Source organism: Mus caroli, unplaced genomic scaffold (genome assembly GCF_978045245.1).
Source record: "Mus caroli unplaced genomic scaffold, Mus_caroli_1 scaffold_11, whole genome shotgun sequence".
NCBI lineage: Eukaryota > Metazoa > Chordata > Mammalia > Rodentia > Muridae > Mus > Mus caroli.
The window spans coordinates 87,114,931-87,137,723 of record NW_028227266.1 but is presented as its reverse complement, the minus strand read 5'-3'; the positions used below and the strand labels follow the sequence as shown (position 1 = coordinate 87,137,723).

The 22,793-nt window shown below is 44.5% G+C and overlaps 1 protein-coding gene across 1 annotated transcript in view; it reads right to left on the bottom strand.

Annotated features, from left to right (window-relative positions):
• The window catches only part of Nt5e (5'-nucleotidase ecto), a 45,766-nt gene that overhangs the window by 4,949 nt on the left and 18,024 nt on the right, over positions 1–22,793 (bottom strand). The window contains exons 2-6 of the mRNA XM_085827824.1: positions 15,326–15,548; positions 12,117–12,305; positions 4,148–4,345; positions 2,525–2,679; positions 714–819 (exon numbers count right to left, since the gene is read on the bottom strand). Coding sequence (XP_085683950.1) covers positions 714–819; positions 2,525–2,679; positions 4,148–4,345; positions 12,117–12,305; positions 15,326–15,548 — 871 coding nt within the window. The remainder of the gene's footprint in view (positions 1–713; positions 820–2,524; positions 2,680–4,147; positions 4,346–12,116; positions 12,306–15,325; positions 15,549–22,793) is intronic.

The following is a 22,793-nucleotide window of genomic DNA, read 5'->3' as shown; positions in this document are numbered from 1 at the left end:
CCAGAGACCCTTTGGGCTGAGGGAAGAAAGAGGGGAGGGAAGTCACAGCACCTGTGTTTAGTTTTGGGAGGGAACATACTGAAAGCTTCTGCCCTGCTGTTCACTACTGGGCAAGGGGGTTGAGCTCACAAAGGACCAAGTCCATTGTCCTCAGCTTCAGATTGCCTGGTTTGGGCTGAATCTTCAGTACTTGGTTAAACATTACGTAGTTCTACACAGGCAGTGTGTTCCAGCCACCTGCCCTATTGTCTAAAATGATCTTGGGGTCCTATACTAAAGGGGTTTGACAGTATGTTAGGGAAGATTGCAGAAGAACTTCAGTTTCTGTCCAGTGGATTTGTTTTAATGTATAATAAATAGGACCTCGGATATGTAGATATATAAAATTAATAAAAGGCATAGAAAATTAATGCATTGATCTTTCTTATTCCAGAAGTAAAAATGTCCAGTACTTTTTAATAAAACAGAAACAATAGCTTTGCAAGCCAGAAATTTAGAGAAAGCTTGGGTTTGACTAAGCTTGGTGCTTGCATCTGTGTGACTATATATGAGAATTCATGTGTATTCCTTTGTCCAAGCACTGGGCTTGATTAACGCTGACACAAACTTATAGGACCAGCATTTTGGTTTGCGGTTGGCAGCAGAGGGTGCTGTGGGCAAGGCTGGGGAAGAGACAACATAGACAGCTAAGGAATCTGGGCCCAGGTACATACCATTGTTCTTCTCATCAATGGGGGACCGGATGCCACCTCCGTTTAAAATGCACATGGACACGTGGTTCCAAAACATTTCATCTGGGTGTCTGAGGTTGTTGTTAATCTACAATAGTGGAAATTGAGTTACGTGGGTCTTCTTTCTTGGTATCATTTCCAGGAATCTGATTACCTTTACTGAGAAAACAAAGTATTCTTCCCCTACTCCCATGTGCCCAGAGATTTCCCAACTGCAACTAAAACTCATTGTATACATTATTAATCATAAACAGTTATTAGCCTATCATCTATTAGCCGTCAATCAAACAGGAGCAAAAGTATATTGTGACCAGACCCATGTCAGTCTTTTAGGAAAGAGGACTCTTTATTGACTACTCAAACCTATCCCTCAGCTAGGGCACATAGCAGAAGGCCCTCTCCGCTGGTGTCAAGATTGCTCCAGGACAGCAGGGCGTTCTAGCCTGTTCATTATCTACTTTATGCCAGGTACTGGCAATCAAATCAGGCTCATTCTTAACTTTTCCTTTACAAAACACATGTTCCGTTACAGCAAGTGAAAGCACATGCTTTTGTTTGTTTTGAGGCTGGGTCTCTCTATGTAGCTCTTGATGTCCTTGTTGTATAAGCCAGGCTGGCCTCAGATTTAGAGAAATCCACCTGTCTTTGCCTCTTGAACATTGGGATTAAAGGCATGTACCACTACATATAGTCTTAAACCTTTTATTTTTAGGTTTATTTTATGGTTTTGTTTTTTTTTGTTTGTTTGTTTGTTTTTGTTTTTGTTTTTCGAGACAGGGTTTCTCTGTGTAGCCCTGGCTGTCCTGGCACTCACTTTGTAGACCAGGCTGGCCTCGAACTCAGAAATCCGCCTGTCTCTACCTCCTGAGTGCTGGGATTAAAGGCGTGCGCCACCACACCCGGCTTATTTTATGTTTTAAGTGTATGAATATTTTGCCTGCATATATGTATGTTCACCACATGTGTGCCTGTGGCAGTCAGAAGAGGGCATCAGTTCCCCTGGAACTGGAGTTAAACTGAGCCACTGTGAGGGCTGGGAATTGAAGGTTCAAGTACTCTTAAGCTCTGAGCCAACTCTACAGCCCCAAAATGCATTCTTTCTAATTTTAAAACAAGGACTAAAAGTTATATTTACCTCAACCCTTCATAGGGTAGCATCTTGTAGTGTTTGTTTCTAGATTTTTCTCTAGATGTTTCTGTCTGGTGGTTTCTCATTACTGATCTCATGATGCTCAAGAGCCACCCTGGACCTCATGTTGGAAGGTTGCAGTCTGCCCTAGAGACCTTGGTTCCACACAGCCCACAAAGCCACTTTGGCTAGTTGGCCCCAGAAAAAATGTTCTTCACGAATGATTTTGCTATAGCCAGGGACTTTACCATAACTGTGTATTTTCCTTCTTTGCTTGGAAAAGAAGTACAAGTTACATAGGCTCATGTTCTTTAGAGCCCAGAGGACAAACCAGGGAAAACCTGCCCTGCCAAATCAGGTCCAAGCAGATGTACTATGCTAACATCTGGTGCACTTCCTGTCTTCAGATCATCTTACAGAAAGAAACACCTCAAATTTGGACATCTAAGAAAGACATATTTTAAAAGGGTTTTGTCTTTGTAGAGGAATAAAGTGATACTCTCCTAAGTGTTTTGGGCCTCCTTGTCAAGGTATTCGGTATGAAACCAGTCATGCTTCTGTCTGGGCACTAAATGTGCCAAAGTCCCTAATTCTGCCCCTTGTTGCATCTTCTCCCCATCTTCCTTTCCTCCCTCCCTAGATGCAGCCCCTGAAGACATCTCACCATGGCATCACAGATCAGGTTTCCCATGTTGCATTCCCTGAAGCGGCACGTCTGAGTGGAGCCATCCAGGTAGACGATTGTTCTCCCGAGTTCCTGGGTAGAATAATTATCTAATTTTATCCTCCATTGGTTAATGTCTGCTTTGATGGTCGCATCTAGAAAGAAAGGACATCAGAAAGGTGCAAGTGAGAGAGAGGAAGGCCTGTAATTCAGGCAGATCTCCTAGTGGGTAGGTTCTAGAGAAATGGAGCGTTGCCAGGCTTCCCTGCTGGAGCTTTGCATTGGTCACATCTGTGCATTTTGGTTGTGGCTATGAAATCCCTTAGGAATGTTTATTTTGTTTTCTGACATTAATACCTGGGTGTATTTTACCTTGAAGATGCTTTGAGCAGCTCAACATCAATATCTGGATGAGCCCCCGTGAGCCCACCTAGGACGGCACCATGGTCTTGCCATGAGGTTTGACAGGCTGGACAAGTACAGAGGATCTGCTGAGGGTGTGGTTCCCAGCTTGCTTCCTCTCCAGCTGCTGAGAAGCCTAGGTTGTGAGCACAGACTCTCCTGCACACAGTAGGGCCTCACTGCCCATCCTTCTGAGCTGATGATGGTAAACAGCAAAGGGCTAGCAGAAGAGATTGTGACAGTGGGTCCATGCATCGTATGAAAACAGATGGCATAACAATATTCTTTTATTCTGAGTCTCAAGAAACAAGGTACTTCTTGACAGATGTACTGGCTAGTTTTGTGTCAACTTGACACAGCTGGAGTTATCACAGAGAAAGGAGCTTCAGTTGAGGAAATGCCTCCATGAGATCCAACTGTAAGGCATTTTCTCAATTAGTGATCAAGGGGGAAAGGCCCCTTGTGGGTGGTGCCATCTCTGGGCTGGTAGTCTTGGGTTCTATAAGAGAGCAGGCTGAGCAAGCCAGGGGAGGTAAGCCAATAAAGAACATCCCTCCATGGCCTCTGCATCAGCTCCTGCTTCCTGACCTGCTTGAGTTCCAGTCCTAACTTCCTTGGTGATGAACAGCAATGTGGAAGTGTAAGCCGAATAAACCCTTTCCTCCCCAACTGCTTCTTGGTCATGATGTTTGTGCAGGAATAGAAACCCTGACTAAGACAACAGACATGGGGGTACAATATACCCCCAGCCTAGGCTATAAATGGAGAGGCTGCCTCAAAACAAACAAACAAACAAACAAACACGGAAAAAAGCAGTATTTGCTTGCTTCATGAATGAAGACGCTGAGGCCCATACCACACTGTCACTGCCTCTTGTTAGGTGGGCCAGATTTTGAGTGCTACTCTGTCCTATTTGAATTGCTTTTTTTTTCTCGGTTCTCTGCTCTTCTCTAGATAGGAGCTGACTGTGGCTTCTGCCTCACAGGACTCAGCTTTTGCAAAGCAGAAGAAGCTGTAGTGCACTGAGCAGACTTGGGAAAAAAAAAACCATGAGGATTTGAGAGTGTGGCATTTCTTTATGAGCAAAGAGTAAATGCAAGGGGGAGGCTAAATTCTTCACAAGTGTCACTCACAGTCATTTCCTGAAAGAAAACAAACAGAAGAGGGAGGAAGATGTAGCCGCTGTGTAACTTCATTTGGTAGACTCTCCCCAGATCTCACCTTCAGGAATGCTGCTGTTGAGAAGAATGGGATTTCCATAGGAAGTGATCACATTGCCTTTATCATCAAACTCAACCTTCAGATAGCCCAGGTATTTGCCAAAGGCATAGGCCTGTACCACTGGCACCTGCCGTCCATCGTCGGAGGTGACGATGAATGGGTACTTCCCCGCAGGCACTTCTTTGGAAGGTGGATTTCCTGAAATAAAAGAAGCAAATTTGATCAGGTCGGCCTTTGCATATGGCAGGCCACTGGCTGAATGGCAGCAGATTTTGCCTTGGAGATTCACCATCTGCTGCTGTACATGGCTGGTCTTTCAGAGCCCTGTGGGGCATTTGTCACTGACTCCAAATGCCCTTTTGGCATATAAGTCCTGCCATTCTCCATTCAGTGGGCATTTACTAAGCTGTTTCTAAGTCTGGGGCATTGTGCCTGGTAGTCTGATGTGGGTCAAACGGAAATAGAACACTGCCAAGATGATCCCTCTTTCATGCAGACTCACTCTCCCTTCCCCCTGGCTGAATGAAAACTAAGCCATTTTGATGTATTTCTGTTTCTGGATAAAACCCTTCTGCCTCTGCTTCCCAAGGGCTAGGATTACAGGTGTGCTACAGTGCCTGCTAAGCAATATAGGAAGGGAACCTCAAGTGAGTGAATTAACTAACAGTTCTCATTCTACGGGGTTGTCCAGACAATTCAGTGTTTTAAGATCCTCAGTGTGTGCCGGCCAGGCATAGTAGGTACACCATTTGTACTTCATGCCTCTTCCCCTTATAAGATGAAGGCATCCTCTAGAAACCTTGCACACACACTCATGGGCCTATAGTTGTTAATGAGGACCAAGGAGGAATGACTGAGTTATTCCTAAGGCGACTGTGCTTCCTCAGGCAAGGACAGGCTTGCCCTTCACTGCAGGGGACTAGGTGTTTAGGGAAGCCTCTACCATGCTTTGCCAAGACATCCTCTTCTGGGCAGTGTTTGGAAAGTTGTAATTCCCCTAGCTGTCCACAGTGTGGCAGAGAATACCCCAGCCAAGTGGAAAAAAGATTAACAAATTGCAGAAATCTGGCATCCCGCACTTTCTTGGAAATTAAAGGGAGTGGCAAGCCAGACTTCTAGCCTTGGGTATTTTTATTTTTTTTTTTATTTTTATTTTTTTTTCTTCCTTCCACTGCAATAACTTAAACAGAATGTTAGAAGTTAGGAACCTGCCATCCCTGTCAGATGCCCTAATTAGCTCAGCATGCACCTACTCTCTAGTTCAAAAAGGTCTTGATGTTCCTTTTCTGAGAACAAAAGATACATCAAGGTTATCTCACACAGACCTAGTCAGGAACAGCAGCTTCCTTTGTGGCTGAGGTAATAGTGGGTCTGGCTGCTAATCTCCTCCCCCACCCAGGCTGAGTTCCCATCACCCCCCTCCCCCCACTCACTCCCCATACATTTGGCAACCCCATAAAACCTCCAGCGGGGAAAACAATCCAGACCTTCACATTTTCCACACAGTTCCTTGCTTTCCAGCCAAAGAACTAAACATTATTACTTTCTGCTGCACTGAGTTATTTTTCTTGGACATGTATTTCCAAGTCCACTTCTGCTCAGATTTTTACCTCTCTTAATCCCTATTTTTTTTTTTTTTTTTTTGAGGAAGCTACACCACTATCACTTTTTGTTAATGCAAGCTTGGGCTCAAAGAGATGATGTAAATTGTTAGTACTGACTGAACCAGGGAACAGACTGAGTCTGGAAGAGTATCAAGCCCTTTTCACAATCTCAAGCCAGATTCCAGTGAAAGAAAAATGAAATCCTGCACGTAAGACCTCCAACCAGCAGAGCTAAGGCAGCACACCTCCAGCCTGTGAGAAGCTCAGTACTAGGGGTCTGGGGCCCGTGAGTTCTCAGGAGTTGACCAACTTCCCTTATAACAACCCTACTTGGGATTGGATCCCAACTTCAGAGCTGGGCTTTTCAATAGACTCGTTTCATCTTGGAAAGCAGTCATTTGAGGACTAGCTTCCACGAACTACTGCTGCGTGCGTGCAAAATGTGGCTTTGCTCTAAAGGACGCGTGCGGTGCTGAAGCTGGGCCGGGCATAGCCTATGTAAAAGGACGAGAGCGAGTGGTCGCTGGGATGAGGAAAGTCCTTGTCTGACCCAAGAAACACCCAGGGAGATCACTGCCAAGGCCACTGGTCAGACCTCTGCCCTTTGGCTGGTTCTCCAGTGTACACAGGAAACCCTGAATGTCACCAGTTCTTATCAAGCGCCTGGAAACAGTTCCTTGGAGAGTGACTCTCTGTCCTGTGCATGTGACAAATGTTAGGGTGGTTTTGGAAAGGCACGATTATCCAAAGCCCAGCTTTCTTTTCGTGGGGCTTGTGTGTGTATGCGTGTGCGTGTGCGTGTGTGCGTGTGTGCGTGTGTGCGTGTGTGCGTGTGTGTGTGTGTGTGTGCTGGGGCAGAGGGTCTCAGTGTTTATTTCTGGATGGCCACTATACTGTAGACCAGGCTGGCCTCAGACAGTTGCCTGCTTCTGCTTCCCAAGTTCTGGGATTAAAAGTGTTTATCTCTATGCTTGGCCCTGGTTTTTTGTTTTGTTTTGTTTCTGCTTCTACCTCTCAGGTACTTGAATTACTGCCTTGTGCCACATCCACCTTGAAACCTAGCTTTTAAAACTGTGGGTCATGACCCACAGTCGTAAGGGAGGGTATTGTGACTGAATGGCAGGTTCCTGGTCATACAGTGACCAAACACTCTACCCCTGCCCAGGATGGATTTTCATCTCAGAGTAATTACCACATACTGCAGCTTTTTTTTTTTTTTTTTTTTTTTTTGAGACAGGGTTTCTCTGTATAGCCTTGGCTGTCCTGGAACTTAAGACTTCACGGTAGCCTTGGTTCTGAGCACATATGTGCACTTGGAAGTGACAGTATTGATCAACTCTGAAAAAGCACTGACGATGCTGAAGTATCAAATATTCAGCCAAGACTTAAGTCTCTACATAAAAATAAGCAGATCTATCTTACTAATATGCAAATTTACTTTTGTCTATGATAAATGGTAAAAATATATACATACCAACTAATTACTTTAAAATAAGTTTCTTGCGTTGGTGAGATGGCCCAGTGGGGAGAATGCTTGGGACACAAGCCAGAGTTCTATCCCAGGAACCCACAGTAGAAAGAGAGAACCAGCTCTCAAACTAGATGTGGCGACACATGCCTGAAACCCCAGCATCCAGGAGATGGAAGCACGAGGACACAAGTTCAAAGTCATCCTTGGCGATCTAGCAGCTTCTAGGCCAGGTATAGAACCTGATCTGTAAAAAGGTGCGGTAGGGAGCACATACCCCACTGACTGAAGGGACTACCAGTAGTGGCTTCTCTCTTTCCTTGTTACTCTAATACAGCAGTGAGTCTTCTAACCCTGTCCTAGGTCAAGAACACATGGCAGTTTTAGTTCAGCTACTCTATAATTTATTTTGTGAATTCCCACAAATTTTAATTCTTAGTCTTAACATAATTTAATTTATTAAATTATTAACAAAATTTAATTCATAGTCTTAACATAATTTCTGTTCCTTAAATATATGGATAATGTGAAGTTCATACTTAGTAAATGTGTGCTTAGGTCTAGAATCAATCATACTGGAAATAAAGTAATTTGTTTTTAAAACCTGACCAGTCAAATATTTTAAAAGAGCTGTATAAACTCCAGCTTACTGGTGCACGCCTTTAATGATAGCACTTGGGAGGCAGAGGCAGGTGGATCTGAAGACAGAGGTGTGTCTGAAGCCAGCCTGGTCCACACAGCGAGACACTGCCTCAAAAAAAAAAAAAAATGCTGTACTTAGTAACATCCATTTAGTAATACTGTACACCCGTGCCGCATGTGTTAGCCACCCAGGCTAACAAGAGAAGAATGTGAAAGCAGCCAGACTGGTCAGGAGACATGAAGTTTCTGCACCTCTGAAGGCTGGCTTCAAAAGAAACACACAGTGAAGAAGCTCTAGAAACCAGAAAGGTTCAAGAATGGGATGGGACATGGGGGCCCAAGAGTGGAGTTCTGAAGCTGTCTGCCAAGGACCAAGTCTCAGCCTTGTCTGAGAAGTGAAGTGGCTGAGGAGGAGTGGAGGTGACAGTCATTCAGGGCATTGGAGAAGGATTCTGTGAGCCCAGGGTACTGGATCTGTTGTCTACACAGATGCACTTCCTCACAGGATGGCGGCAGGAGCTGGTGTGCAGAGACAGATAGGAAATTGGGTACTAACCACTTGGTGATATGGGAGGGTGCTGAGAAGCTATTGGTACAGTGGTAAGATAGGGGCAGGTGGTATGAGCCCCACACTTTACCGTAGTAGTAGCTTGCAGACATTATATGTTGTTCTACCAAAAAAAAAAAAAAAAAAAAAAAAAAAGGAAAGAGGGGGAAAAAAAAACTTCTTAAAATCTTGAAGAGTAAATAGTTAATTTCCATGCATGTTTGTCCTTCTAGGAAGCAGTATGTCAGAAAGGAAGAGGTCACACATTCCCAGGACTGAGCCCTTTACTGAACTGCAGATTAGAAACTGCAAGAGAAGAACCAAATGTCCAGTCCAGCTATTGACAGGCAGACTGGAAGCAGCCCCCTAGGAGTCTCTTCAAGAGTCATAAAGACAGGGCAGTCCCTTGGCATGCCTGCTGCAGGCTCTGACTTGAACTTACTTTCCTACTTTTTATCATAGACCGTTTTTTTGTGACTCTGGGATTTAACTCCTTCAGAGACACCATTTGCCTCTTGGGCCTCATTCCTGCAGCTCTTACATTTTGCAAGCCTGACTGGGAAGGCTTCTGCTCTTTTAGTGTGACATCCAGCCATGCCAGGGTTAGTGGAAAGAACCTGGACAGAGTTCCTCCACTGGAGGGGTATCATGCACTAGTAGTTATGCTACATTTAACTTGGAGGTTTTTAGAATGTGGATTACAAATAAATAACAAACAAGACAAGAAGGGAACTAATTTACTGGGCAGTAACATGCACAAAAGACTAAATAAAAGACCAGAGTCTATCAGGTGCTATTCAGGTGCTTCAGGGACGTTTTCCTTTGGGCTGTGTGCATGTCACATGCTGAGACATTTCTTAAACTTTAAATTTCTAGCTGAGCATGATGGCTCATGACGCTATTCCCAGCTCTAGAGAGGCTTACATAGAAAGGCTGCCATGATTTGAGTCTAGCCTGGGCTACAGAGTAAGTTCCAGATCAGACAGTGAGATCTGGACACAAAAGGATCTATGCTTCCACAAGCTGTGTTCTTTTTACTACATTTACTAAGTAATGTTTAACAGACTTAATTTAGCTTCTTGGTAATTTCTTTTTCTTTTCTTTTCTTTTCTTTTCTTTTCTTTTCTTTTCTTTTCTTTTCTTTTCTTTTCTTTCCTTTCCTTTCCTTTCCTTTCCTTTCCTTTCCTTTCCTTTCCTTTCCTTTCCTTTCCTTTCCTTTCCTTTCCTTTCCTTTCCTTTCCTTTTCTTTTCTTTTCCTTTCTTTTCCTTTCTTTTCCTTTCCTTTCTTTTCTTCTTCTTCTCTCTTTCTCTCTTTCTCTCTTTTGTTGCTTCTTGGTAATTTCATAAAATGGTTTAGTGAAAGATTGCTTAAGTTTTTTTCAGTGTGTGTGTGTGTTTTGTGTGTGTGTGTGTGTGTGTGAGAGAGAGAGAGAGAGAGAGAGAGAGAGAGAGAGACAGAGAGAGACAGAGAGAGACAGAGAGACAGAGAGAATAAATATGAGGATATGCTGTGGTACACATGAGGTCAGAGGACAACTAACTTTTGGGCTTCAGTTTCTCTCCTTCTGCCCTTAGATGGGTTCAGACTCAGGTCTCTAGGCTAGTACAGCAAGCACCTTTATCTGCTGAGTTTTCTTATCAGCCTGTCTGAAAATCTTTCTTTTTTTTTTTTTTTTTAAGGCTGGCAAAAATTTGTTTAAATACATAAGTAGGTCTCATTTCATATCATGTCCTTTAATTGCTAAATTTAGTCCTCAAAAGAGAGCCAAAACACATTTTCATGGGAGCAAGTTTAATCTTGGTAATCTATTATGAAATGTGAAACAAATGACTTAGACTCAGGTCAGTGTTTAAGAGACTGGATTCAGGAGTTACAGATGAGCAAGCTACAGCTCACCCTCAGATCTCTCATGTTGCAGGACTTGCTGGCTGGGGCAATAGTTGTAAGAGCAAAAGGGTAATCACCATTCCGGCCAGCTTCTTGGGCTAGCAGGGCGCCATAATCAGTAGCCACACAGTGCAGCAGCCTGTGGGTGCCCAAATGATGCCACAAAGTGGCACAGATGGTAAAGAAGCATCAAAGTGACAAGGGGTGGGGTGGGTGATTGCATCATCTGAGTAAGGGGTGGCTCTGTGTGTGTGTGTGTGTGTGTGTGTGTGTGTGATGGTATTCTTGTGACATTAGTGCTTCCTGTCATACTAGTAGAAGGGGGACCTTACAGTCAAGGTTAAGTCAACACATAAACGTTCCTTGTCAGCCAGGACTACAAAGCAAAGTGAGACTCTGTCTCCATAAAAATGAAACAAACAATATAAGATCCCGTCTTAAGGTAAAAAGAAACAAAATAACAAGAAAAGAAACTGAACAACAACAACAATACAAGCAGGATAGTCTGGGTGCTTTGGGGATTTTAGGTTTACTTTATACATTTCTCTGAGAGTGCACAAGTCTGTACACGTATACCTGTTAGATCCTCTTGTGAAATGTCATGCTTACTGTGGCTCAAGCTAACGTAAAGGGTGAAGTGGCAGGAGCACCAACTGGTTTCTGCTGTGTGTTGTAGCCTTCTAAAACTCCCTTGGGGAAGAGCTACAAAGCCCCCAGGGTTTGAATAGGTCATATCCACAGGGTTGCTGTAGAATTGTAATAAGACCAGGCAAGTATGAAGACCCACCTGAAACTGTTGTGTCTTGGATGTGGTTTGTCTAGTCTGTGTTCCTGTGTTAGCAGCTTATTAGTCCTCACTGTGGTGACACTGAGGGACAGTGAAACCTTCAAGGAGTATCTAATGTGAGGTGACATCTGGAGCTAGCACCCTCAGATGAGATTAGTTCTTTTGAGACCACAGTTAGTTCCGTGTGAGGGAGTGGTTGTAACAGGAGGGTCACCACACACACACCTGGGCTCCCTGTACATGTCCCTTCCTGATTCTCTCCCATGTTGTGATATGATGAAGAGCCAGGGGGACATTCACCCAAGGCCAAACCAGTGAAGTCAACTGTTCCCAGACTCTTAATCTTCAAAACTTCGATAGACTCCTTATTAGAAAGCCAATGTGCCCAGAGGGTCAGGTGACTTGCCTGTTCAAGGTCATTCAAGTGAGTTAGGAATGAGGACTTTGACTCAATATCGTGTTTCTTTTCTTTCTATAATTTGTACTGTATCTCACTTCCTGATTCCAAATATAGCATGTATTCAGCATTTAAAAATTCTAAGAAGTTCTATGAAAATGATGATGATGATGAAACTTTCCAAAGCAGATACAGAGGTGTATGTGTATAGTCCTACCATTCTCCTGAGAGGTGGGAGAATCACAGGACTGGGGCCAATCAGGGCTAGATAGTGAAACTCTGTCTTAGAAAACCAAAAGCTGGAACTATATATGTTTAAAATACAGAAAGGCCTGGATTCAGGTCCAAGGATCACTGAAAATATCTAAAAAAATATATTCATCTTTTAAAAATTCTACCGCTGGCTGACCTTTGTCTGGAGATCAGTAATTTTTAAAATTTCATTATGTGTGCTATGTGCTTGTAGTGTTGACTTTTAATCATGACATGAATGAATTCTTGAAACGTCTCCCAGCAAGATTACCTGTCCTCATCCAATGCAAAGTATAACACATAATCCTGCATATTACAGCTAATACATCATATACTGCACACTGAATGAACATCCTAGCTTGCAGAACGCATCAAAACAATTACCTGTGTAGAGAAAGGTGTTGGAGTGTCCTCCCACCACGATGTCCACACCTCGCACCTTCTGAGCGATAAGTTTGTCCATCTCAAAACCAGAGTGCCCCAGGGCGATGATCTTATTCACATTTAGCGTCTTTAGTTTATCTACTTCAGGCTGCAATGCAGAGATTTCATCTTCAAAGACTAAATTTGTCCCTAGAGAATATTAATGAAATGAATATTAAAAGAATGTCACTGTACTATTTATATACCATCACACTAATACAATCTCTTGTTAAAGCTCTCTTCACTTACTAACAGCAAAATGTATGGATACATCTGGTACGAAAGCTTGAGCGGTCAAGAAAAATTTAAATCAATGTTCTTGGTTGCATTCACCTAATATTGCATTGGGTTAAGGTTGTAGATGGTACATACAAACTATATTACACGCATATATAACATATATATATATATATATATATATATATATATATATATATATATAACTGTCTTAGGGTTTTACTGCTGGGCACAGATACCATGACCATGGCAACTCTTATAAGGACAACATTTAATTGGGGCTGGCTACAGGCTCAGAGGTTCAGGCCATTATCATCAAGGTGGGAACATGGCAGCATCCAGGCAGGCATGGTGTAGGAGGAGCTGAGAGTTCTACGTCTTCATCTGAAAGCTGCTAGCAGAAAACTGACTTACAGGTAGCTAGGGTGAGGGTCTTAAGCCCACATCCACAGTGACACACCTACTCCAGCAAGGTCACACCTCCTAATGGTGCCACTCCCTGGGCCAAGCATGTACAAACCACCACAGTAACATTTATTTTTTGTTTGCACATACATACTACAATACATGCGTGGAGGTCAGAGGACAATTTTCAGGAGTTGGTTCTCTTTGTCCACCATGTGGGTCCTGGGGGTCAAACTCAGGCCATGCAGCAGGCATCACCTCCTGTTGAACCATCTCACTGGGCCGTCGATGATTTGCACAAACTGAATCTCATACTACAAAGAGACTTCAGCTATGGTTTGCTTCCGGCTCCTTTAACGGTTAGGCCTTCACACTAACCATGAAAAACATGTCTGAGCACAAAGGCATGGTCTCTACAACGGCTGCCAGCGTCATTGCTTTGCCTGGAAACCTGAAATGTCTTCAGCCCTAAGATGTCAACCATGCAGGGTTTTGAAAGCCAATTTCAAAAGGAGGCTTTTACATTTTATTTATTTATTTGTTTTGGCTTGCATATGCTGTGACATACTTATGGATGTCAGATCTCTCCTCCTACCATGTAGGTTCCAGGGATTGAACTCCAGGTATTAGGTGAGGTGGAAAGTCCCCTTCATTACCCCCAGAGCCATCTCGCTGGCCCTTGGAAACTAATTTTAGCATGGTAGATGATAACTGCTCATTTGCAGGCAGGGTGTGGCAGCACTGGAGTAGAACTGATTGCTGCATTGCATCATAGAGGCCTCATCTAAACATGGCCTGCCCTAGGAAGGGGAGCGAACCTCATGGAGCTCACCCAGTGCTAATAATGAATGCCTAGGGCTCTGGGTAGCATAGGCCCTGGGAATCCTATGCTGAGACATAAACAAGGCCTCCAAGCCTAGAGCCCAAACTTAGCAAGTCTTCAGTGGTCACAGGGGACGGGGGGGGGGGGGGAACCACCGACATGGCGTCCTGAAGTCTCACCCAGCACTCTATTGCAAGGCAGTCCTCCAGTTGACCTAGATGCTCTCAGGTTAAAATGGCACTAAAATGAAAGTGTCCCAAATGCAAAAGTCCCATAAAGAGGTTTCAAGAGGGAAGTCTGCAAAGTCCAGTGTAAAAATTGAGAGTTTCTCCAAACAGCAGACTATCGAAGACACAGCCATCGACCATTCGTGCACAGGGCTCCGCTTCCCTGATGGAATTACTGAGTCCTGACTCCATGCTAACTCCGCAGATGCAAAATATGGATGATAAATCCCAGCATGAAAGCTCTGTGGCCATGGAGGCTACAAAAGAGCAGCTGGAAAGTTAGCAGCTGGCTTGCCAGGGCTGAAGTAGATTAAGTCTGCACTGAAAACGTCAATGCTCTGCTACCGTTGTCTGTCACAGGAATGGCAGGGATGATCTGATTCTTGTCTGTAACCCCGATAAGCTTGGGGTTCCCTGGATAGCCCTCAGCGCTGAGTCCATCACTTGCGGGGAAGTCCTGATGGCAGGAGCTTGAAGCAGCTGGTCACATGACATCCACGGTTAGAAAGCAGAGAGTCATAAGAGCTTGTCCTTTTCTTTTATGCAACCCAGGACCCAACCCTAGGGAATGGTGCCGTCTTTCTTTATGGTGGATTGTCCCACCTTAATTAAGACAACACCTCACAAGCATTCCTGGGGACTTGTCTCCTAGGTGACTCTCGTGAGGTTGACCATTCATACTAACCATCACAGCCCCCTTTACTATCAGCCTTCCTTGGGTATTTCTCTAGAATAGCAAGATGCACCCCTCCTTCTGCTATGCAGCCCCTTCCCCTCCTGTCTCATTCCTCTTCATTCTATCTTCTGACACAGCCTCATTTACTTATTCTCTCACTGAAAATGTGAGCACAGGGAGAAACAGACTTCTTGATTGGCATTTCTAGCGCCTAGAACTGTGTGAGGCACAGAGCATCCCAGGGGAGGGGCGGGTAGGGGCGGGTAGGGGCGGGTAGGGGCGGGTAGGGGCAGGAGGAAGAATGTGGATAGAATGTTGCTATCCCCTCCTTTGGATCCTGCCCAGCAACAAAACAGTTCTGAGAAAAGCTTCAGGTCTGGACGCCACATGTATAGCTCTCATGGGATATATTTTAGAATGCATGCACGCACACAGCAGGGGTGGGGTGGGGATTTCAAACTAAATGTGCTAGGAATTGATGTTATTCATGTGTACGTGCTCAGAGCACTACAATTAGGAGAACTGTTTTACTGGGGACCAGAGATCTCTGGGGGCTGCTTGTGCCAGGCTTCACTTACAGTTTTGAACACACAGAATTAAACAGAGACACTGTTTAGTCAACAGAGAAGTTCACCGAGCAGAGACAGCGATGCCCTTCAGAGGATAACTGAGAACAACACAGAATCTGCCACCTTGGCTTACTAACCACCATCCTTCATCTGCCACAGACCATAAAAATATGGCCGGCCAAGCTTTCCCACATCTATTCCCAAGCTATAAGGACCGTGAAAGTAGAAGATACCTGGATTTGAGAGGAAAGGAGTTTCCTTTGAAGTGTATCCAACAATCCCCACAACCTCACCGCCGACAGAGAGAACTTTAGATGGCAGAAAAAGTCCAGATATCTGATGTGCTAGAGGCCCCCGTGCCTTAATGTTTGCGCTCAGAATTGGAAATTTGACATTTCTGAGGAGGGGATCAATCAGTCCTTCCACACCGTTATCAAATTCATGATTTCCCAGTGTCTAAGTAAAACAGAAAAGAAAAAAAAAGAATTAAATATCTGGAATTTTCCAATAAAAGCATATTTTAAAGTATATCATGTTAGCCAGTGGCACCAAAATGGGCTGGGCTCTATGACACCTGACCACATACATGTTCTAGTGTTCTCCTTACCTCCAAAGGGGGCCCTTCGGCTGAGCCCAGAGACACGTATGTGTCACATACAGGTATGTACAGCATTGTTGCCCTGGGCGCCTCATCCAGTGAAGCTGCTGTGAATGTGTGCATTTGGGAATCCCTGTCCCAGCCCCCTCCAGCCAGATTCCTCACAGACCACCTTTACCAGGCCCTACCCAGCTCATCTCCATTGTTTTCGGGAGTTAGCCCACAGGTCAGGCCCAGACCAGAATGCAGACACCCCCAGGACCCCCTTTTATTGCTTCTCTTGGGTCACATCTCGAGTCCTCACAACTGCTATACTCAAGGACTTCTCCAGTTCATCCAGGCGAATCAGGACTGACAGAAGTCTCTGTTAGAGTGGGCATTGGCTTCCTGCTCTGGTCAGCCCCAGACCACCCCTGTACCCCGAGCAGGATAGAAAGCCATGAGAACATTACGGGTACGTGGAAAGAGAAAGAAGTCACTTGCTTTGGCGTCTGGAGGAACCCTTCTGCCAGCTGAGAATCAAGAATTTCAGCCCAATGAACAAAGTTGGCTGTGAAGGTTGCAGACAGAGGGACAATAGGCCTTTTATATAGGAAAATTTTTGTTATCAAATGGAAATGTTAAAATAGCAATGAACTGTGCTTAAGGCTTGCTTTTATCCTTTCCTAGGTATTTTCTGGAAGTCTCCCAACTAAAACTAAAACTTTGTTTACAGTAAAGATAGCTTAATGTTCCCCTATAGCCCCTGTGATCTCGAGTTTTACCATGTCAGCTGTAATCCTAGCCAGTGCACATAAGAACCACCCTATGGTCTCATTTACCAAAAAAGGGAAAAGTTTCCTTAGCTACCTTTGAAGCTGCAGCTTCAGAAGCCACCAAAACCAGTATGTGTGGCTGTTGCAATGACAAGGACATCTCTTATTTTGAGCACCCCGAACCCAAGAGTGTGTACCCTCCTCCTAAGCACCTGCTCTCTCCCATGCTTACATTTTTATGGAACTTTCCTCATAAACTAATCTACTACAGCCCTGCTTTACACTTGTAAACTATACACTTGCCTTGTCCTAGAATTCTTTTCTGTAGTTCTCCAAGTCAGAGACTCTAAAAGGAAGCTCTCAGACAGCCCCATCCCCAGCAGCTTATACTAAGGAAGGACTTTCTGGTGAGGTGACCAAGATACCTCAGCAGATTCTAGATTCATTCTGTGCACAGTACTTCAGGTAAAGCAGGGTGGCGTTGAGTACCATCTGTATGATATTCCCACCCTCAGAGTCACAGCAGATTTCTTCAGAAAGCCCTGTCTACCCTTTCCTTGTGTGGCCTTCTGCATAACCCCAGCTCTGGGCAGTCGCCCACTTGGTTTGGCTGCTAAGGTTATTTTACTTCCTCAGTACCTAAATCCACTAAGGTTATCAGTGTAACCTCAGTCTGCTTCACTTTCCTCATCTGAGAGAGGTCTGGCAGCACTGGCTCTAGGTCGTTGAAGCTAACCAGGGCCATGGTACATTCTCCTCCACCTCATCTCCTCTTCCCAGTGAGGCAGGTAAGTAAGCACAACAAATAGTTTAGTAATGAACCTGGCTTGTGCAATGCACATACATCTCTTCTAACACTGCACTTGGCAGCCTGGTACTGCACATACTATGTGCCCACACCACCCTGCAAACAATGCACTTGACAACCTAGGACCCCACCTTCCCTGAGCTGCACATACCATTCTCTTCAGACAATGGAGTTAAGTTCCTTCTCTCCTGAACAACCATCAAACAATTTCTATTCAGTCATACTCCAGTTATGTCTAGGTATGAGGGTAGGGAGGCAATCTGGCCTGAGCTAGTTTGGGACACATGTTGAATAGGGCAAACTGTCCCGTAAGTGAACTTTTAGGGAGAAATCTGAATGCTATTTCCTTGTTGTTCCTTTATTTTCCCCGAGTTCCTTTATTAGAACGTTTTAATAAGAAGACAAAGACCTAGAAAACTTTGGTGGGACATGATCACCAGTCATGTGACACCAGAACATTCCAGAGCTATATTGTGGGGTCATTTGTTGTCTGTCTCCGGGCTAAACTGAGTGCTCTCAAGTTATGTTGGCCTTTTTGTCCTGTTCACCTTGTTTCCTCACTTGGCACACTGGCGCTGACTGAGCACCTGTCACTCAAAGGGCTGTGTGTGAACCCTCCAGGAAGCACGCAGCTATCCACAGTCCCACCCTGTCTCCCCTGGCAAGTTCATGGTTGCTGAACTTGCACCTTTCCCCACCTCTGATGCTATACCCAGTCTCCTCCTCCTCCTAGCTAGTTAACTTCTCTAAAAGCTGATCCAGGTCTAAAGGGTCTCTCAGTCTCAGACATTTGTTTTTCTTTCTTCTAGTCTTAAAACATCAAGTTTTCTTCCTATGGTAAAATAAATTACCCTTTGTTATATAATAATCTTTTTTTTAAAAGATTTATTTATTTTATTTATATGAGTACAATGTAGCTATCTTCAGATACTCCAGAAGAGGGTATCATATCTCATCACAGATGATTATGAGCCACCATGTGCTTGCTGGGAATTGAACTCAGGACCTCTGGAAGAAGTGCTTTTAACCACTGAGCCATCTCTCCAGCCCTATAATAATCTTAAGTACAGAGTTTTGTATTTGGTAGATGTTTCTTGTTTTGGGGTTTTTTTGAGACAGGGTCTCACTGTGTAGCTCAGGATGGCCTCGAATTGAGTCTTGCATTAGCTTCTAGAATGCTGGGAACAGACGTACACAACAGCAACACATGGATCCACAGTTTTCCACGGAAGACTAACCAACTCATCAGTGCTGTTCTATCCTTAGGGTGTGGTGAACGTTCAAGTTTTTGTTTGTTGCTTCTTCAATATCTTGTTCCGTCCCACCCTGACTTGAGTACAGGCTGTGGGCATCTATCTTGATTTTGTATCCCTTGAGGAGGGCATTCCTGTTCATGGACACCAATGCTCTTGATAGAGGACCACATAGCTTTAGTCACCCTCATCTTCAGCTCCAAACTTCAAACGTCTGTGGGGTTCTTTTGGTCTGTGTGACAGTTGTCATGTGCCCATTTTCCCTTGGTGTTTCAACAGAACACAAGCTTTCCAGACCCGAAAACCTATCTCTGTGACTTGTCACCTGGGCCTGTGGCCTCAAGTGTCACATCCAAAGGCTCCCTTTCCCCAAAATGGCAGTTCTGGGGGACATTGTTCTTCCTAGAAGGACAATCTGAGTCAACCAAGCCAGAAGCACTGGCATAAGGCCTTCCCTACTCCTGTGGCCTTCTGCCCTCTCAGGGTAGCTAGTCAGCCGTTGAGGAAGCTACCACATGCGTGCCTGGTAACACTAACTTTGAGGAAGGAAAAGTATGACAAATTACCCCATCCCTTAGAATCTGAAATACCATGTGCAAGGAGGGAGACATTGTCGCAATTACCACACAGAAGGGAGAGGGCAGTATTTGGGTGAAGCACATTTTGGGAGGGCTGTTTTCTTGGCAAAAGCGTGGCTTGCTTTACTTTGTTTTCTTGTCTTTTTCTCTTTTTTATTTGTTGTAATAAACACAATGACCACAGCACAACATGGAGAGGAAAGGATTTGCTTCTTCCGGTTGACAGTGTATCACTGAGCAAAGTCGGGGCAGAAACCCCAGACCAAAATCTGACGGAGAGGACACAGAGGAGTGCTGTTTACTGCCTTGCTTGTCTTATGTCACCCAGGCCCACCTGCCCATGGGTGACACCGCCTACAGTGGGCTGGGCTCTCTCACATCAATCACCAGTCAGGAAAATGCCCCACATGTGCACAGTCCAGCCTGCTGGGAGTGAGTCCTCGCTTGAAGAACCTCTTCCCAGGTGGTTCTCGTTTGTGTTAAGTTGGCAAGAACTAACCAAGCACAACTACTGTAGTAGTTTACTTTTATTTATTTATTCATTCATTTATTTTTGTAATAGGGTCTTACTATGCACCTCTAGCTGGCCTGGAACTCTCTATGCAGACTAGGGTAGCTAGCCTTGAACACAGAGATCCAACTGTTTCTGCCACCTTATTATTAGGACTAAAGGTGGGCACCACCATACCCAGGTCTAAGTTTTTTTGATTTTCTTTTCTTTTTATCTGCTTTTTGAATCTATACTATTATATGATGTTTAGTCAGGAGAATGGAATTTGAGTTGTACCTTTGACCCTGGCTAAAAGCATAACATTCCAAGCTACCCAAAAGGCTCTAAGATCATAGAGATTTTCTATTGTCTCTTCCCTTAAATCAATCAAAAATGGTTCTGCCAATCACCTGGTCTGAAAAAAAGCCCCTCAAACAGTCCTAAGTCCCAGAAGCATGATACACCTGGAAACGTGTCTAAAAAATGAGAGGGATGGTTGCCCTTTAATGAGGCATGTCATTAGACACCCCAGAAGCCCTCTCTCCACACAGTTGCCTACAGAGCATCATTGCTAAGCCTGCTGCCTTTCTGACTTCTAACTCAGAAAGTGTAACTTCTGCCTCTCCCCCGCCCACTGCCTTCCCTCCCTCCTTCTCGTCTTCCCCTCCTCCTTCCCTTCTTCCACGCTGCTGTGCTGATGAGGATGTGTATGGCTGGGGTGTGGGGATTTGCTGCTTGCAGGTGACTGTGGAGATGTGTGCCTGTGCACACACACGGGAAGGCCAGAGCTGGACAAGGCCAGGCACCTTCCTCTCTGCTTCTCCAGCTTATTGGCATGAGAGATGGTCTCTCTGCTTTTGGCTAGGCTGGCTGGCCACCGAGTTTTCAGTATTTTAAATACCTGCTATGGTCTCGCCATTCTCTTTCCCTTAGCCATCCTTTGTATTGCTGCCAGAGCAGTCTTTCTGAATTCTAGGTTAGACCGCACCACTCTCCATCTGAAGGACCCACAGAGGCACGAACAGTTTAGGATGCTACCCATAGCCTTGGCAGGCCCACAAAGCTCTTCTTTGTGTACTGGTCTCATCTCTTTCAGCCTCAGTTCTGGCATTATCTCCCCGCCCACACCCTGTACACCCCCACCCCCATGTACTCTGTGAAAGGACGCACGGTTGCCTCTCCCACTCATGACCAGAGATGTGGAGATCCTCTGAATTCATCCTCTGGATGAATCAAATGAAAGCGGTAACTAAAACATGCCAGTCTTTGTTATGCAATTCCTGCATACCGTAATGAGGAAATGAGGAAATGAGGAAATGAGGAAAAGAGAACTTAAAAACAATCAAAATGAGCTGTTTGCTATGCTACTATAACCACTAACTTTACAGATGAACAAAAGCTGAGACGTTGTTAAGTGAAAGGTCACACAATCTGTCACTTTGTGTCTGGTGAGATGAATGTCAACAGTCATACACACAGATCCAGCAGAAGAACCTTGCTGTTCCCTGTTGTCCCTTACTGTCCTTTATTAGGTACATAAACACCTAATAATGCTCCCAGGAGGGATGCTCTGAGAATCCCAGTCTGATGGAGATGCCCTCTCCGTGAGCCCCAGCAGGCCTCTCCCCTCTCCCCTGCCCTTTGGGTGGTCAGTTTCTTTGATGATAGATCCTTGGATCACAGCAGGATGCACTGTTGGGGGGTGTAGATGGCCAGGAGGACCATTCACAAAGTGCCCGTTTTCCTCCTCTGACAGTTCACACTGTTCCTACAAATGTACATGTAGAAAATTCCCTTTGTCAGCACACGATAGCTGTTCTCAGACACACCAAAAGAGGGAGGGCATCAGATCTCATTACAGATGGTTGTGAGCCACCATGTGGTTGCTAGGATTTGAACTCAGGACCTCTGGAAGAGCAGTCAGTGCTCTTAACCGCTGAGCCATCTCTCCAGTCTCCCCCCTTTGTAAATACTTTATATTTCCTTTTCCCCACTTGAGATTTGTCCTGCTGCCTTATTCCTTGTGCAGTTAGGAGGATTTAGTAATATGTCGTCTCTTCAGGCGGAACATGCTTCTCACAATTCCCCACCCTGCTGGCTTGCAGTGACAGGCACTACAGGAGCCTGTTAAGTGGATGGGACTTGCTTACTCCTCATTATCATTTGTATTACCAACAGGCCTTGGGAAAGAGCTGCCCAAGAGAAAAACATGGAGCAATAAATGGTGGAGTGGTGTAAAGGAGGAGACAGTCACCCCTCACTGTACTCGGGGAAATGCTTCCAGGTTCCTTGACATACCACAATGTCTCATGGTAGAAAATGGCATGGTATTTGCCTATGGCTTATACACATGTTTCCATGAGTTTTGAATCATCCTTAGGCTGATTAAATGACCTCGCACAATACAACGGCTATATAATAGTTGTTAGACCCCAGTATGGACACAGATTTTTGTTTTTGTTTTTTTTTCCTCCAAATATCTTGGATCTGCCATTGGCAGAATTCATGATTTTTATTCTCCCCTGTGATGGTCCTTTCTGGAAGATGTCTTTTACAAACTGAAGCTCTCTGAAGCCCCATTCTACACTGAAGGACCCATGGACTGTTTGACCTTGGCTGAGTAGAACATTGTGATTATGGGGTGATGGAATGTTGCAAATCAAGAGCCAAGGTCATTTTGGGCTATCTCTAGTCTTTTAATAGCTCCTGACTACAAACCTCTATATCTGACCTCACATCCTGTTGATAAAAACTCCTGGAATTTATCGTCCTGACATTTCTAATCCTAATGATATATATATATATATATATATATATATATATATATATATTTTCTTTTCTTTTAAGGCAGGGTCTCTTGTACCTCATGCTGACCTTGAAGTTGCTTCATAGTCGAGAATGTCTTTGAACTTCTGATTCTTTCTGACTCTACCTCTGAAGTAGTGGGATTACAGGTCGTGGCCAGCTTATGTGGGTCTGGGAATGTAAGTAAGGACTTCCTTTAGCTAGAGAAATACTCTTCTAACTAAGCTACATCTCCAGCTCCAGCATTAATTCTTAATCCTGCAGAAGAGATTTTTTTTTCCCCAATCAGCTATAGCCAACTTCCTAAAGGCCACTTTCCATCTACTTTGTAAACACACTGATTTATGACTTTAATTTGTTCCATGACTATAAAGTGTCACAAAGGCTCTTCCATATGGGACATGCCACTCAGGA